This window comes from Lissotriton helveticus, chromosome 5_1 (assembly GCF_964261635.1).
Source record: "Lissotriton helveticus chromosome 5_1, aLisHel1.1, whole genome shotgun sequence".
Classification (NCBI taxonomy): Eukaryota; Metazoa; Chordata; class Amphibia; order Caudata; family Salamandridae; genus Lissotriton; species Lissotriton helveticus.
In genome coordinates this window covers 1574068985-1574084029 of record NC_136065.1, presented here as the reverse complement: position 1 = coordinate 1574084029, position 15045 = coordinate 1574068985, and the positions used below count along the sequence as shown (strand labels likewise).

Here is a 15045-nt window from a genome sequence, read left to right as displayed (position 1 = left end):
TTCTGCAGAGAGTGAGGACGCCTCTAGCAGGAGTAGTAACAATCCGACTCCAACATCCCAAGTCACTCAGCGCAGGAGTGGCAGACATGGAGTTGCTATTACACCTGTAATAGAGAGCAGAGAATCTGAACACCGCCCTGCTCCAAGCCGCCACCGTAGAAAGTGAAGTTCTACATTGCAGTACTTTTTCCTATGTTGATTAGACATATGTCTGGCTTTTTACTTTATGGAACAGTGCCATGACTGTGCTGTAACATGTCATGGGTTATTACACAAATAACGTGTGTGAAAAGTGATTAAACACAGCACTTGCAAAACACAGATATGTTGTGAGACTACTTTTCTTACATAAAAGTAATTTTGTGTTATCTCAGACCGTCTTAGCCGTTCAGCCGCTGCTCCTACTCCTGCTGTTGCCCTGCCAGGGAGGAGGTATGCAATCATCATCAGATGGGTCTGAGTCACTCACTTCAATGTCTGTGCCTTTCCTCATTGCCATGTTATGTAGCATTGCACAGCTTGTTACAATCTTACAACATGTTTCAGGCCTGTACTGCAATACCCCTCCACTTTTGTGTGTGCACCGGAAACGGCTTTTTAAAATGCCAAATATTCGTTCAATGACGCTGCGCGTTGACCGGTGTGCCATGTTGTATCTTCTCTCACTTGCATTTGATGGATTTAAATATGGCGTTAGGATGAAGTCGCGTACTGCGTAGGCACTTTCACCTGCATTGAAGGAAAGTAAGAGTAAGTGTACGTTCCACTGACAATTTACTAATGTATGGAAGGATGGATGTGTGAGATATATTTACCTAGCAGGTATCCCTCTCCAAACTGTCCAGCACTCAGACGTCCATGAATCCCACTATGTCGGAAAATTAAGGAGTCATGTGTGATGCCTGGGTATTTGGCCACAATATAATTGATTAGGTATTTGGCATTGCACACAATCTGGATGTTCAGGGAATGGTATCTTTTCCTATTCCTGAATTCCTATTTCTGTAGCTGCTGGTGGTGTGATGGCAATATGGGTGCCATCAATGCAGCCAATCACATGGGGAAAACGTGCAATTTGGTAAAAATCAAGTTTTGTTTCTTGCAATGCCTGTTGGGTGTTTGGAAAGTAGATGTGATGTTGAAGCCTGTTCAGCATTGCATCCAAAAAGACATGGAAAAAGTGTGAAAGAGCACTCTGGGACACCCCACCAACCTCTGCTTTGACGAATTGAAAAGACCCTGAAGCCAGAAGGTGCAGTGAGCACAATACCTGCACATAGGTAGGAATTGATTGTTTCCTGCTTGTTGGGTGCTCCAAAAAAGGTTTCAGTTCATCTATGAGGTCCAAGATGGTGTGTGGGTGCAGCCTGTACTTATCATAGATGTCCTCTTCAGTCTGCTGAAACAGCGTGATGCGCAGTCTGAATATTCGCTCCTGTCTCTGTCTCCTCTGTGCAAGGGCATGGATATGCAGCCTCCTGGCTATCAGGTATAGTCCTGCCATTTTGGAACTTTCAAAAGCATTGTGGGTTCCTTTTTATACTTTCAACCTGGTTACCTCCTGCATACACTTGGTGTTAATTGCGAATTCTAAAATTGGCAAATTTTTCATACATGTCAATGCGATTTCTTAATTTGCGATTTCTGGTTTGCGAATTTCGCTAACAAGAAAACTCACAAAATTAGAAATCGCAAATATATTCGCAGAAAAGATGTTCTCGCAACGTAAGGAATCGCAATTTCTGCGATTCCTTTTATTGCGATGCGAATTCTTTCATACATGCCATTTCTCCATTTTTTACTTGCAAACGCTGTTTTTTTGCGATTCGCAGCGTTTGCGACTAAAAAATTGGTTGATACATCTGCCCCCTAATTTCAGGCAATTGTCTGACATCCAGGAAGCAATCATGGTGCGGCAATGCCTGAAGCTGTCAGGGACTGTCCGGGACTATGTGGGGAACACAGTCAGGGACTTGGGCAAGGACTGGGCACTGGGTAGAAAACTTACACAGGAAGAGGAGTACAGCGCTGCCCAGTATCATACAGGAGTCAGAGGAGAAAAAGGGATCCAAAGGGGAAGCCTGTACAAGTGAACAAGATGGGTAAGACTCAGAAAGGAAGGGCACTCACAAGGCAATTTAGCATTCAGAATAACTACACCAAGGACGGACGTGCAAGACATATATATAATACAACATTAACAATAAAGGGGGGTGTGGGGTAAAGCACTCAGGAGCTCCACATGGTAAGACTGAAGCTCAGTAAGTTTCTTACCCGCAAATGCTGTTAGAGATACTGACTGCAAATACCCACATGTAGGATATGCATGCAAAGGCAGGGTCTGTGGAGCTTATACCTATAGTGATGTTATAAATGTAACTCAAAGACAAAACTCACAGTGAACAAGAAACACCACCTAGGTAGTCAGCTGAGCCCATGGATCCTGGCGATCAAACAGGAACGCGCAAGGCAGTAACAGCAAAGGGGTAGAACTAAACAGAAGCACAATAGACAAGGAGCTAGCAAGGAGGAGTGCTTAACAGGAAAGGAAGGAAATGACAGGGCACACTTGGCAGAAAGCAGGTAACAATCATGCAAGGTAACAGAAGTAAGACAGCAGAATAGTAAAGGCAGCAAACTAGAACTGGAACCAAGGAAATGGGAAGCAAGGCAGGGACTGGAAACGGATATACAGATGGGGCGGCTACAAGGCTATACTAGAATAGTGCAGGTTAAGGAATCAAGAAAACAAAGTATCATAGAAGGCAGTGCTGGGGCATGAACAAGAAGTGAGCTAAGGCTTAGGAGTCAAGGCAGCACTGCAGACAATACTGGTTCAAGGAAACAGGACATAGCTACAGCTCAGAAAACAAGGCGTCAAGAGAGCACTGCAAGCAGTGCAAATCAGGAACAAGAAATAGCTAAGCCCAGGAACAAAGAATAACTATAGCTCAAGAACTCAGGAAACAAGGTAGCACTGCAAGCAGTGCTAATTCAGGTACAGGGAATAGCTATAGCTCAGGAACTCAGGAAACAAGGTAGCACTGCAAGCAGTGCTAATTCAGGAGAAGGGAAACTGCTGCAGTTCCGGAACAAGGAATACTAAGGCTATGGGGTCAGGGTAGCACTGCAGGCAGTGCTAATTCAGGAACAGGGTAAACAGCAGCAGGACAAGGCATAATTAAAGCTCAGGAAACACTGGAAACAAGAATAGCAAAAGCTCAGGGAACTCTGGAACCAAGGATTGGTCTCACCGGTAAACAGCTACAATGACCAACCTTTGCCTGAAGGGAGCTGGGGCTTAAAAGAGCTCGCAGTAATCACATGCAGCTGGTGTGAGCAGGCTAGCAGCAGCCAGCCACAGGTGAGCTGAATTCCTCCACCCATCCTTGGCCTGCAGGGGTGGAGACAAAGCAGTGAGCAGGGAATTCTGGGTAATGGAGTTTCAGGCATGAGTAGGCTGGCTTTAAGTCTAAGCAGGCTGGCTTTCACAAAACACGGTATGGATTGGGAATGGATGTCAATTCCCAAATAGTGTCCAAATGGCTGGAAGTCAAGATATGCATGCAGGGGAGTGTCAGGAAGCATATTAGAACACTGGAGAGTCCCACAGTTCAGCCCCCTGGTGGTGGACACGAGAACACAGGGAGCGAATCGTGACAGAAGCTATCAAACGTGGCCTTTGCTGTGTCTTTGAATGAGAACACAAGCTGCGTAACATCAGCGTATGAGATCATCCTCACCCCACAGTGATCCCCTACAGGGTGATGGCATAACATCCTTCTTCAATGGGCCCCAGGAGGCATGGAAAGCCATGCAATAGCCAAGTCAGATCCTGGAATGGCTCCGCTAAAACAGACATAATCTGCATGGGGGATGAGGCAAGAAATGTGGGCGATACTAGTTGCTGCCGCCGCCTCATGCTCATGTACCTAGCTCCCCGAATCTTGAAGAAGTTATCCAGGTACGACACAAGACATTATAGGTGGCAGCGAACTTTCGAGACCGCAAACTGTACTTCAGTGCAGATGAAAATGGATCCAAATCCTCAGGATACGAAGACTTTATCACATCGGACATCCTTCTTCTGAGCACTATGGGGCTGTAGGATGTGGCCATTGTTCAAACTCTCACTTCACTGCACACCCCTTAGACCGGCCCCTTCCTACCGGTCCTTAAGTTCTACTGGTATGGGCAGGAACTTGTTGTTCCCCTGCTCTCAATGGTGTTAAATGTTTGGTGCTTTTATGTTGTATTTTGTTTTTTTTGTTGTGACTTGTACTTGCTCACCCATTGTGCTACAAGACAGGACCAGTGATGCTCACTTGGAGCGGGCTGGGGGTCCCGCATCACCGGACCCTACACCATGGCTGCCACTAACATTGTCACATGGAATGTGCAAGGTATTGACACATCCTCTCAGAGATATGCAGTGTATTCCTACTTATGCCAGAGGCAGACACATGTAGCATATTTGCAGGAATCACACATTACTGAGCGGGAGGCGTCCAGTTTGCAGAGGAGATGGAGGGGACAAGTGTTCTCCACCAATTACTCCACCTATGCTCGGGTGTATTGATATGGATTCGAGTAGGGGTCCCTTTCATTGTCACACAAACTATAATAGACCCAAAGGCATGCTATGTCCTACTGGAGGGCAATTTATATGGCAGACATGTGCTCCTTGGAGTGATTTATACAGTCTATGTGGAACAGGGTCAGCTCTTTGATGACACTGGTGCAATGGAACTGCATACCCTGGTTGTTGGGTGGGATTTTAACAGTGTTCTTGATGTGGAACTAGACTGCTCATGTCCGTCCTTACCCCAAACTGTAGCCCCATACCCTCAGCACATGGTTACAACACTGGGAATTGCTGGATGTGTGGTGTCTCCATACCATTAACATAAGGGAGTTCTCATTTTACTCCCATGCACATGGACTCTATGTACATATTGGTAGATTTGTTTGTACCCACAGCATTTTCACTCGCATCACACACATGGACTACCTCAGTTGAACACACTTGAATCACAACCCACTCCAAAAGCAACTGCACTTGGAGAGCGCCACAATACCCATTTGGAGGCTGCAGGCATCGAAACTAGAAGACCCCCATTCCGAGCTCCTATAGGTGATAGTATAACAGAATACTTGGATATCATCACCAGTTCTGCCTCCTCCCCATTAATAAAATGGGACACCTTCAAGGTGTCCATCAGAACGCACTGTTTCGGTAAAATCATAAAAATGCGCTGCCATATCACTAATGACATATGCCAACTGGAGGGTCTCCTGCTCGAATTCAAGGAGCTGGTGCAGTCCTAGAATGCTGCCCAAGCGCGATTGCATAAGGTCAAGCATGATCACATAGTGCTGCTGGAAAGACTGCGCTGCCTTAATTATGCCAAACACACCAGGAGAACCGACGCTGAAGCTGACAGGTCATTGTTGACGTGGTTGATATGTCAAGAATAGGTTAAGCATTGTATACTGTCAGTATGGTCCAGTGAGGGACAGTTACATGCAAAGAGAAACTCATGCCGCCTTTACACGTCACTACACATGGTTTGTACACATCTGTGGTCTTAGGGGAAATTGGCGACTACTTGGCTGACATTGCCCCGCCACGAATTTCACTCGAGCATAGTGAGGAATTCTATGAAGCTATTACCATTTTTGGAGCCCCTAGCGCACCGTCTGCATGCCCAGGGCCAGCAGTGGGGTATTCCCCTTGGGAACGGTAAACATTCTGTCCTCCTTTATGCATATGATATGTTACTTTAAGTAAAATACAACAGGATTTGCACTTTCCTATCTGTGGCATTATGCTGCATCCAACTGTGCTTTGATCTTTAAAATGCCTTGTAATATCATGAGTTCACATAATGCTGAAGTCTGCGGTGAGTGTGATATCGCTATCCACTTTAACTTTCAAGCTAGGCTATGTTTTGCTTTATGTGTCTAACCTAATCTATATTCTTTCCCCTACAATTCATGGGACTGATGCAACATCGGTAGATCTGCCAAATCCCAGACGGAAATTCAACTTCCTTTGAGTTCAGTAAGGAGCAGCAGGTCCCATTTGCCTGCTATGGGAACCAGTGGGTGGGCTATGATGACCCGTACAGCTTTGAATTGAAGGTAAGTCTCTTTGCCTGTTATTTGCAGTGCACATATTGTAATGAGCTCACCTGCAGCTTTCACTTTACACAATGCCCTCATGATGAACCTAGCCAACAGAAGTCCTGTTGCCACAGTTGTGTTTTTCATTCTTCAAATGGAGGAGATGTGGTCCCATGGATATGTTTGTCTTGATATTTAAACATTGATATCTGGGTTCCAAATTGTGGGACTCTGGGCAAAGCATGTTGCACGTATGGTTCTAAGCTTTTGGCATGGCGTATTATATAAAGTGCTACTTCATCAGCATCAAGATATAGCCAGATATTCAGTGCTTAATTTGTAAAAAAAGAAGTGCTGGTGCTGAAAATTTTGCTAAGGAGGCCACAGCTCACTTCTTCCTCCGGTGAGCCCCACTTTCAACACTCTCACTGCCTCAGTCTCTATCTTCTAACCTTGATCTGTTGTCTGTCTCCAAAGTCTTTGCTCTAAGAGTCTATCCTCTCACCTCTCTAATTGTTTTCTATCATCTTTGTCACACCTGGTGTGTTACCTAATTCCCTGCATTTCTGATTTGCCCTCTATTCTACCACTGCCCTTTTTCCACTTCACTTTTATCCATGCTCTGCTCTCTCCCCCGATCTTGGCTTTTTACTATCGCTCTTCTAGCAGTGATTAGCTGTGTCTCAGTTTCATCATTTGTCTGCTTTTCTTCCTCTATCCTGTCCACTACATCCTTTCATTCTATCTTCTCTCTTCTTAATGCTCTCTTCTTCACATCATGGCCGCTTTCTCTTTGTATCTGATTTGCTCTCCTTTTCTTCTACTTAGCTCCGTCTTATCTCTCTCCTCTCCTGTTGTTTCCTTCTCTCTACTCCTGCTCTCTCTCTCATCTATAACACTGCTGCTGCCTGTGACCCCTGTCATCAGCCTGTACATGTCCCAGCTATTTTGAACTCTGCATTTTCCGGTTGTCTTTCCTAAAGAAGAGGAAGATGACATGTGTTTTACTTTCTTACCTACACCCAGTGCAAAAACAAAATGTACACCAAATGAAAATGTTTTTTTTGCATATATTAATCAGTGCGGTATAACTGGGTTATTTGCAGAACAGGTAGCTACTCGAGCACAGCAGGTGATGTCACTACGAGTGCTGCCTGTAATTAGTAGGTCTAGGGAGGGCGATGGCATCGCCATCCACATCCACTGCTCAGCTTGCTGTGATCCTTCCTGCTACAGCACAGGCATTATCCCAGCCGTAATGCTGCCAATGCTGGTAAGTATGGCTGTGGTGCCTACTGGAATCACACACGCTCAGCAATTACCATGCTGGGGTGCAGCGCACAGATTCTACAGGTGACGCCATGGCACACAAATTTGTGTTGGGCCACAGCCGCATTGAGCACGTTGAGAATAGCAGCAATGCAGGGCTACAAGATATGCTACTTTGACTACACAGCAAGTGGAATGTCCACACTTACTTTAGTTTATTCTTCCTCAAGAGCCCTCACTCCCAAGTTCCAAATACGCTCTTGCAGCTTCCTTGCCGCAACTCCATCATGAGCCAGCCCCCCGGTAAAATTATCCAATGGGAGGCTTAGGCTCAGGCAGAGGCAAGGTGCAGCAGACTCAGGGAATAGAATGCAAGACATAGCTTGCCGATCACTTCTTGGATGTGATCGGCGTGATGACATCATCACTAACGTGGTGAAACACAATCATGCCTGCTTGGACAGGCGTATGCTAGCCTGTCTATGAACATTTAGCAGCCAGTCACCATGCAATGTATGTTATTCTTTTTCTTTTTAATTTGAACAATTAATATTGAGACCACCAACCGCAGGGTCAGAAATTATAGCCTCGGCCCTGTGAAAGAAGTGCCCGTGCTGAGCACCTGAAAGCACCTGCTCAAATTAAGCACTCCAGTTATTAAAATGGATTCTGTAGTTTATAAGTCTTGAGGCATTTTTAAAGTAGACCAGGGCAGCGTGGAGTCCCTGTGATTTGATTCAACTCTTGCTTAGTCGATTTAAGGAGAGTGTAAATTCCAGAGCTTAGCCTAAGGCATTCATAGGTCCGAACCAGTGCAGTCTGAGGCGTCAGCCCAAATCATAAAGTCACCCATCATAGTAGTCTCAGTGGGCTTCAGAACTAAGGGCCAGATGTACAAAGGGTTTCGCTTTACAAACTGGCTGATTCAGCAAAATACAGGGTTTGTAACCACAAACACTCTTACATTTACATTAAATATTTTTCCAAATTGCAGTATAGATTTAGAAATTATTACCGAATTGCAATTTGAAACAGTTGTAAGGGACGCTCCTCCCAAATTGTGATTCACTAACTTATGTATCAATTGTTTGCAACCAAAAGTCCAGTCACAAACCATTGATCAGTTACCAACTCCGAGATAAGGGTGGCGGAACTGGGGTAGCAGCATCAGGGCAAACAATAAGTGGTCCCTGGGACCACTGTGTGAACTCACTGAATTTTTTCAAAATGAAAAACTTTTTTTTAAGCAGTCCTGGTTCCTTTAAGTTTGTAGCCAATTACAGGGGGTCGTAAATAGCGACATGCTTAATATACATTTGGGAGGTCATTCTGTAACTCCCTGCAATTCCTTATTTTGTGAGCCAACCTGTTAATACTTAGGTTGGCCGGCAGAATAAGATACTGGTTGCAAAAAGTCTTTGTTTGATGTGCAGCAGCTGTTTGCGACCAGTTTGTACATGCACCTGTATGCCCAATATGTATAATAGTAGCCACTAAAAAGCCTACAAGCAGGCTGACATTCACAATTGGGTAATAGACTACAATGATGAAAAAAGAAGAATTATTTCAGATCAGTAGGTATCTACAAGAATTCCAGCGCTGCCAACCCTGCTAAGTATACATTTGGTAGCTTTAACATGGTCAAAAATATTAGTTTCCCTGCCACGCCTACCCATATTACTATCATGTCTCAGTACAGGGAAGTCGGAAGGTGTGGTCATTTCAAGATCATACCTCTCAGCAACCACAAGTATTTCTAGCTAATGATTAATAATCACTTCCACCTGGTGATTAACTCATTGCACCAGTCCTTGCCATCAACATTAACATTAATTTAGTTACTTGAAAGGATTTCTTAGTACATCTTCCGTTTCCATCCTAAACCCTCTGTCCTCCTTCGTCTTCTCTAGATAGCTCTTTTTTCATGCAAGTTTTTATATTTTCCAATTTACCTACATCCAAGGAACGGGCTCTGTTCCATCTACTTGCAATCGGTACCATTGCCACAGTTGTGCAAATTCCAATCGTGAGGGCAGGAACTGTCCTTATAAATAGCCCGTTCCAAGATGGTGGTCAGGCAATTTGAGGATGTTTGAGATTGCCAAACCACGATGCAGTAGATTATTTTCGTTTGTTCCCAGTATATAATAATAATATTAATAAATCTTTATTCGGTTTTGATCATTGTAAAACCATAAAAGCAACAATAAGAACATTGTACAGTACATTAGTAAAATTCATGCAGTATTTAAAGATTATTCCTATGCCTAATAATACATTTAAAAAAATTTAGTACATGGTAACAAGAGCGCTCAGAATCCAGCATCTGTAAGAATAACATAGCCGGGCGACATTGTCTGTAACCCCATGGTTTTAGCAATGGAAATAACCAAGTTTTTCTGTGGGGCTGAAAGTATTTACAGAACAATATCGTGTGCATACATGTCTGTGGGGAGATATCGTCACACGGACAGCAAGTCAGATTTGAATCCCAAGTGTTCTTTTTTGGGAAGGCCACTAGTCTGTGAAAAAGGTTGAGCCTGAATCTGGTCAGAAGCATCTTATCATATGTGCTGATTTCCAGTGTGAGGTAAGGCTGAATTTGTAAAGTTAGCTGTACCATATTTGCATGTTGGACGGATTGTTTAGTTGAAAGCAGAGTTAATCTAAGTGTCTCTAGATGATTCATGGCTTTCAGCTTCAACTCCTTTTTTGTTATCTCAATTAAGGATGCTGGGTTGAGATAATATCTTTCCAAGCCCATGTCTGTAAGAAAACGCCTAACATAGGTAAGCCAATTTATTTTGTGCACACGGTCCAATGCCATCGAGTCCTCTAGGATGTTTTTAGTTAGCATATTTTCCTCCGCTAGCCAACTGCGTCTCCAGAGTAACAATGGCTGGACTTTTATCAGATCCTCTATATAAGGGATTCCCAGTTCCATATGACATGCGTAGATTGAAGAGCACTTTGGGGCAGATAAAAGAAATCTCATAAACGAGTTCTCAGCTACTTGGAGCGAGCTAACGTCAGCATGACCCCATACACCAGCTCCATATAGGGCAATAGCTTGACATTTAGCGGAGTAAATTTTTAACAGCTCAACTGGTGGTCTCCTTCCAAGTCTTTGTGATAAATTCATTAGGGCAACGATAGCTCTCTTAAAAAGATGTCTCCTTGACTCAATGGCTGCTTTCCAATTTAGTCTTTCATCTATCATTATGCCCAGATAGGGGTATTGAGGAGTCCTCTCAAGTTTTTGTTCATTTAGATGAATGTTCTTTATACGTTTTCGCCCTCCGCCTGCCACCATGACGAAAGTTTTTTTAACATTGATATGGAGATCTAGAGCACTCATAAATTCAGCGTATTTGTTCAGGGATTTTTGAAGTTCTATTGGTGTACGAGCCAGAATAACTGCGTCATCCGCATAGAGCAGTGCGGGGATCAGACGTTCTCTTAACCTTGGGAGGTCTTGCCCTCCCCTCAACATCTTCTCCTCTAGCCCGTTTGTATACAGGGAGAAGAGGAAGGGGGCAAGAACGCACCCCTGCCTGACTCCTCGCTCTACCCCAAATGACTCGGTAAGCTCTCCCTTTGTCCCATAGCGCACTCTTGCAGAAGCTTCCCCATAAAGTTCTCTTAGGAAATCCAAAAATGGGGGATCCACCCCCATGTTTCTCAAAAGGGTCCAAAGCTTTGCATGTGATACGCAATCAAAAGCAGAGGACAAGTCCACGTAAACCATGTACATAGTCCCCTGCTTTGCGTGAATGTACTTGGAGAGAATTATGCTTAGGTTAAGGGCCTGTTCTACGGTTCCATAACCTTCCCTGAACCCGAATTGTAGGTCCGATAAGATCTTTCTTTCGTTAGCCCATCGCTGGAGTTGTTCTAGGACTATTCTACCAATTACTTTTCCTAGTGAATCTAATAAAGAGATGGGACGGTAGCATTTGACGTCTTGACGGTCCCCCTTTTTAAAAATAGGCACCATAATGGATTTGGACCAGGACTCCATCAATCCTAGGTTCGCTGCCGCAGTGCAAACTCTTGTCAATATGGGGGCCCAGAGATCCGGAAGATGTTTAAAAAGATCTACAGGGACCCCATCTGGTCCAGGTGCTTTGCCCCCTTTACTTAGGTTTAATGCCTGCACTACATCAAGTATATCAAATTGTAGGGTGATTGGGAAGTCAACGGGGGGAAGATAGTGATTCAATTCTTCTATTGGGGATGTTAATTTAAAAATATGAGAGAAATGATTTACCCAAGTTTCTTCTTCTATTGCCACATCAATCTGGGGTCTATCAGAATCAGATAAGAATGGAGTTTTTACTATTCTCCAGAAAGACTCACTGTTTCTTGTAAGAGTGCTTTTATGTAGGTCATCCCATAGAGTCTGTTTCAACTCTAGTTTCCTCAGTTTCCTGGCCTTTTTATACTCGGACCTTCGCTGCTGGATCAGTTGTTTATCACTTTTCGAGTATCTGAGAGCCTCTTTTAACTTGTTTAAGGAGACAGTACAGTCGTGGTTGAACCAGCCTACTTGTTTAGTAATATTTTGATTGCTTTTCCTAGTCAGCATTTCTTTTATTTTATCCAAGATGATCTTAAAATTTTCGAGGATAATTTTATCGTCTGTTTTCAGGTCCAGACATTGTATTATGTTAGGGTATAATGCATTTATTAGGTTTTTAGTAAGTTTGGTGGGGTCTATCTTTCCCCATTTTAACGTGAATCCATTTATTCTGCCCACGTCAAGTCGGTTTTGAGATAGAGTATGAGCGATCATTGTGGTATGCGTTAATTGATTAGAAAGGTCTAAGTCCAATCTAAGTGCAGAATGATTGCTTAAAATGTTTTCCAGTAGTGTAAAATCCCTGGTTAGTTGCCTAAAGCCCTCGGTCGAGAGGATATAGTCAACAGTGGTCTCATGGCCTCTCCCCAAATATGTGGGCTCTAATGCATTGTTAACGGGGTTTTTCTTATTTATTATTGATAATTCAAGGTCTACAAGAAGGTTATTCATTACTTCCCCTGTTCTATCATGGTGAAAATGCACGAGAGGGTTATCCTGCTCGTCCACTAGTCCACAAATCTGATTGCTCAGGCGTGGACAGGGATGCAAATTGAAGTCCCCTCCCCATACTAGATGGACAATAGCCTTTTTTTTGTATCGTTGTTTATATTTGGTAATTTTTTCCTGAATTATCAAAAGTATATTAATAAGATGATCCTCCTCTAAGTTATTATAGAAATGTATTAAAATAACGATTGCATCTTTACCTGTTGAAAGGGCAAGGAGTTGATAGTTTGGGGTAAGTTCTGTTTTTAATATCTTCAAACTTGGGATTATATTAGCTATGTATGTAACCAAACCCCCCTTGGGCCTGCCCGCGTTGCTTGGGAGGGCTGGGGAAAAAGAAGTTTTATAACCTACGATATGCAGCTCTTTCGTGGCCCATGTTTCTTGGAGGCATATTATCTTTCCTTCTTTAAGAAAATGGGCTGCTGAACCATCCTCTATTTTGGGGCGGAGTCCCGCAATATTCCAGAAGATGATGGACAGAGATTGCAGCCCATTCTCTGTAATTGCGTGAGTCCTCCGTACAAGATCTTGATGTGGGATAGGTTGTTCATATTTGGGAGATTCGGATGATGGTCAATCGACCATTTCTAGACCGCTGAACCGATTCATAGTCGGTATACCCTGCCAATTTTCCCAAAGAGGTACTTCTCTAAAGGTAGGTCTATATGGTCGCTGAGGTGGTGCGCCCCATTGCTCCCAATCTCTTCCTCTATTACGGGGACCCACAGTCTGCCATGGACCCTCCTGTGGGTGGTAATTGGGTTCTACTGGCCACCAAGGGATCTCATGTTCATTTTGCCTCGGGGCCATTTTTGGTCTAGGATTTGTGCATTCCCAGGGCTGTGGGACTGCTTTACGCCAAATGCTGTCAAAATCATTGGGGTGATTATTTTGATGTTTCTTTGGGTAAAAGAAGGAAAGACGCTTTATGTCACTCCCACTACTTGTGTTATATTGCTCCCAAGAGCATATATACTCTACGACTCTTGGGTCCTCAAAGGTAATCACAATGCAGTCCCCCTGTGTTACTTTTTTGGTATGACCCACCCATGGGGTCCTGCATATCGTTACTATCCTACTTGGCCAGTTGGAGGGGATAGGTCGATTTTGTTTTAGCCAATATTGAGCCTTATTTTTTAGGGACCAATCAGGCTCAGTGGTCTCCCCCGTTAGTTCTGGTACCCCGGTCATCACAACCACGAATGGTGATGCTTCAGGTGGCAGGTTCGTAAAAGGTCTGCCCTCATGGGGTCCTCTCGAGGTTGTTTTATTTGCTATGGGATATGATTTTTTTTTTAACAGGTATTGTGGTAGCAGGTGTTTTGGGGACTGGCGTTTGTTGAACTGTAGTTATTGTTACAGGGGGCTTTATAACTATGCTACTCTGAGGGGTTGGTATTATAACTTTCGAGGGAGAATTCGGCGCTATGGGGATTTTAACTACTAGTGGCTGTTTGGGCGGAGGACAAGCTGTGATTGTTTTTTCCTTTTGTGGGGCTAGTACTGCCGGATTGTCTGTTCCCTTTTTTTGAAGTGCTTGGGTTGGGCTAGGTTGGATGAATTTTGATATTTTTAACAGTTCCTTCTCTATGTTAATTAATCTGGTTTCAAGGGGTGAGAGAAAAGAATGTAATAATGAGGTAATTTTATTTACTAGGTCCGGAGTATCGGGTTCGCTGCTGTGAGAAATTAGAACAGGTGAACCCGAGACGACAGTGCTTGGGATGTTACTAAATGAGGAATGATGTACCACTGCCTGATGGTCGATAATAACGACCCTTTTAGGGGTAGGACCTACTGCGTTTAAAGGTGTTACTGGGTCAGATGTGTCCACCATGTCAGTAACTGTAGTTTTGTCACCTTTCTCTTTGTCCTTCCTTTTCTTAACCGCCCCCTCCCTCCGCCCTCTTGCTTGTCTTACTTCATCTGGAGTTTGGTTGCATAAAATTTCAGGTGTTCTTTCTAGATCAGAGCTTGAAAGTGATAAAGAAAGCTGTGAAGCTGAAAGATCTACTACATTTGGTAAACTAAGTCTGTTGTTACCTTGTAGCGATCTTTCTAGAGTGCCCTCTACCTCTGGGGATCTTACTGTGGCCAGTTGCCCCAGAGAGGATCGCCTCGCAGTAGCGAGGTCAGTAGATACTCTGCCCTCTATTAGGCTAATGCTTTGGTCAATAAAAGAATTTGCCTTAGAAATAAAATCGTCCATAGGGCCTAACAACTGTTCTCCAATACCGCCCTTTTTTACCTTCTTCTTCTTACTACCCCTGGTGTTCATTTTCAACAGGAGGATTTCTCAGGATCGTAATAAGTGGATGAGCTATAATAGTTTGAATGGGTCGTACAAGTGTGATCTGCTTATAGAGAGCTTAGTGGGAAGGCCCGGTCCGGTCTACTCACGTTCTCGAACGGCCTCAAACGGCCCGCTCTTTGCCCGGTCTTCGCCCCGAGCTGCGTCCCGCGCTGCGGGAGTATTGATCCTAGATGTAGTGGACGTAGAGGGCGGTGGGCGGGCCAACAGGGAGAGCGGACCGGAAGGTCTCCCACGGTCACGCAGG

At 44.1% G+C, this 15045-nt stretch overlaps 1 protein-coding gene across 1 annotated transcript in view; it reads left to right on the top strand.

Annotated features, from left to right (window-relative positions):
- LOC144753716 (acidic mammalian chitinase-like) overlaps positions 1-15045 on the top strand; it is a 211988-nt gene that overhangs the window by 172254 nt on the left and 24689 nt on the right. Inside the window, exon 9 of the mRNA XM_078641306.1 lies at positions 6022-6144. Coding sequence (XP_078497432.1) covers positions 6022-6144 — 123 coding nt within the window. The remainder of the gene's footprint in view (positions 1-6021; positions 6145-15045) is intronic.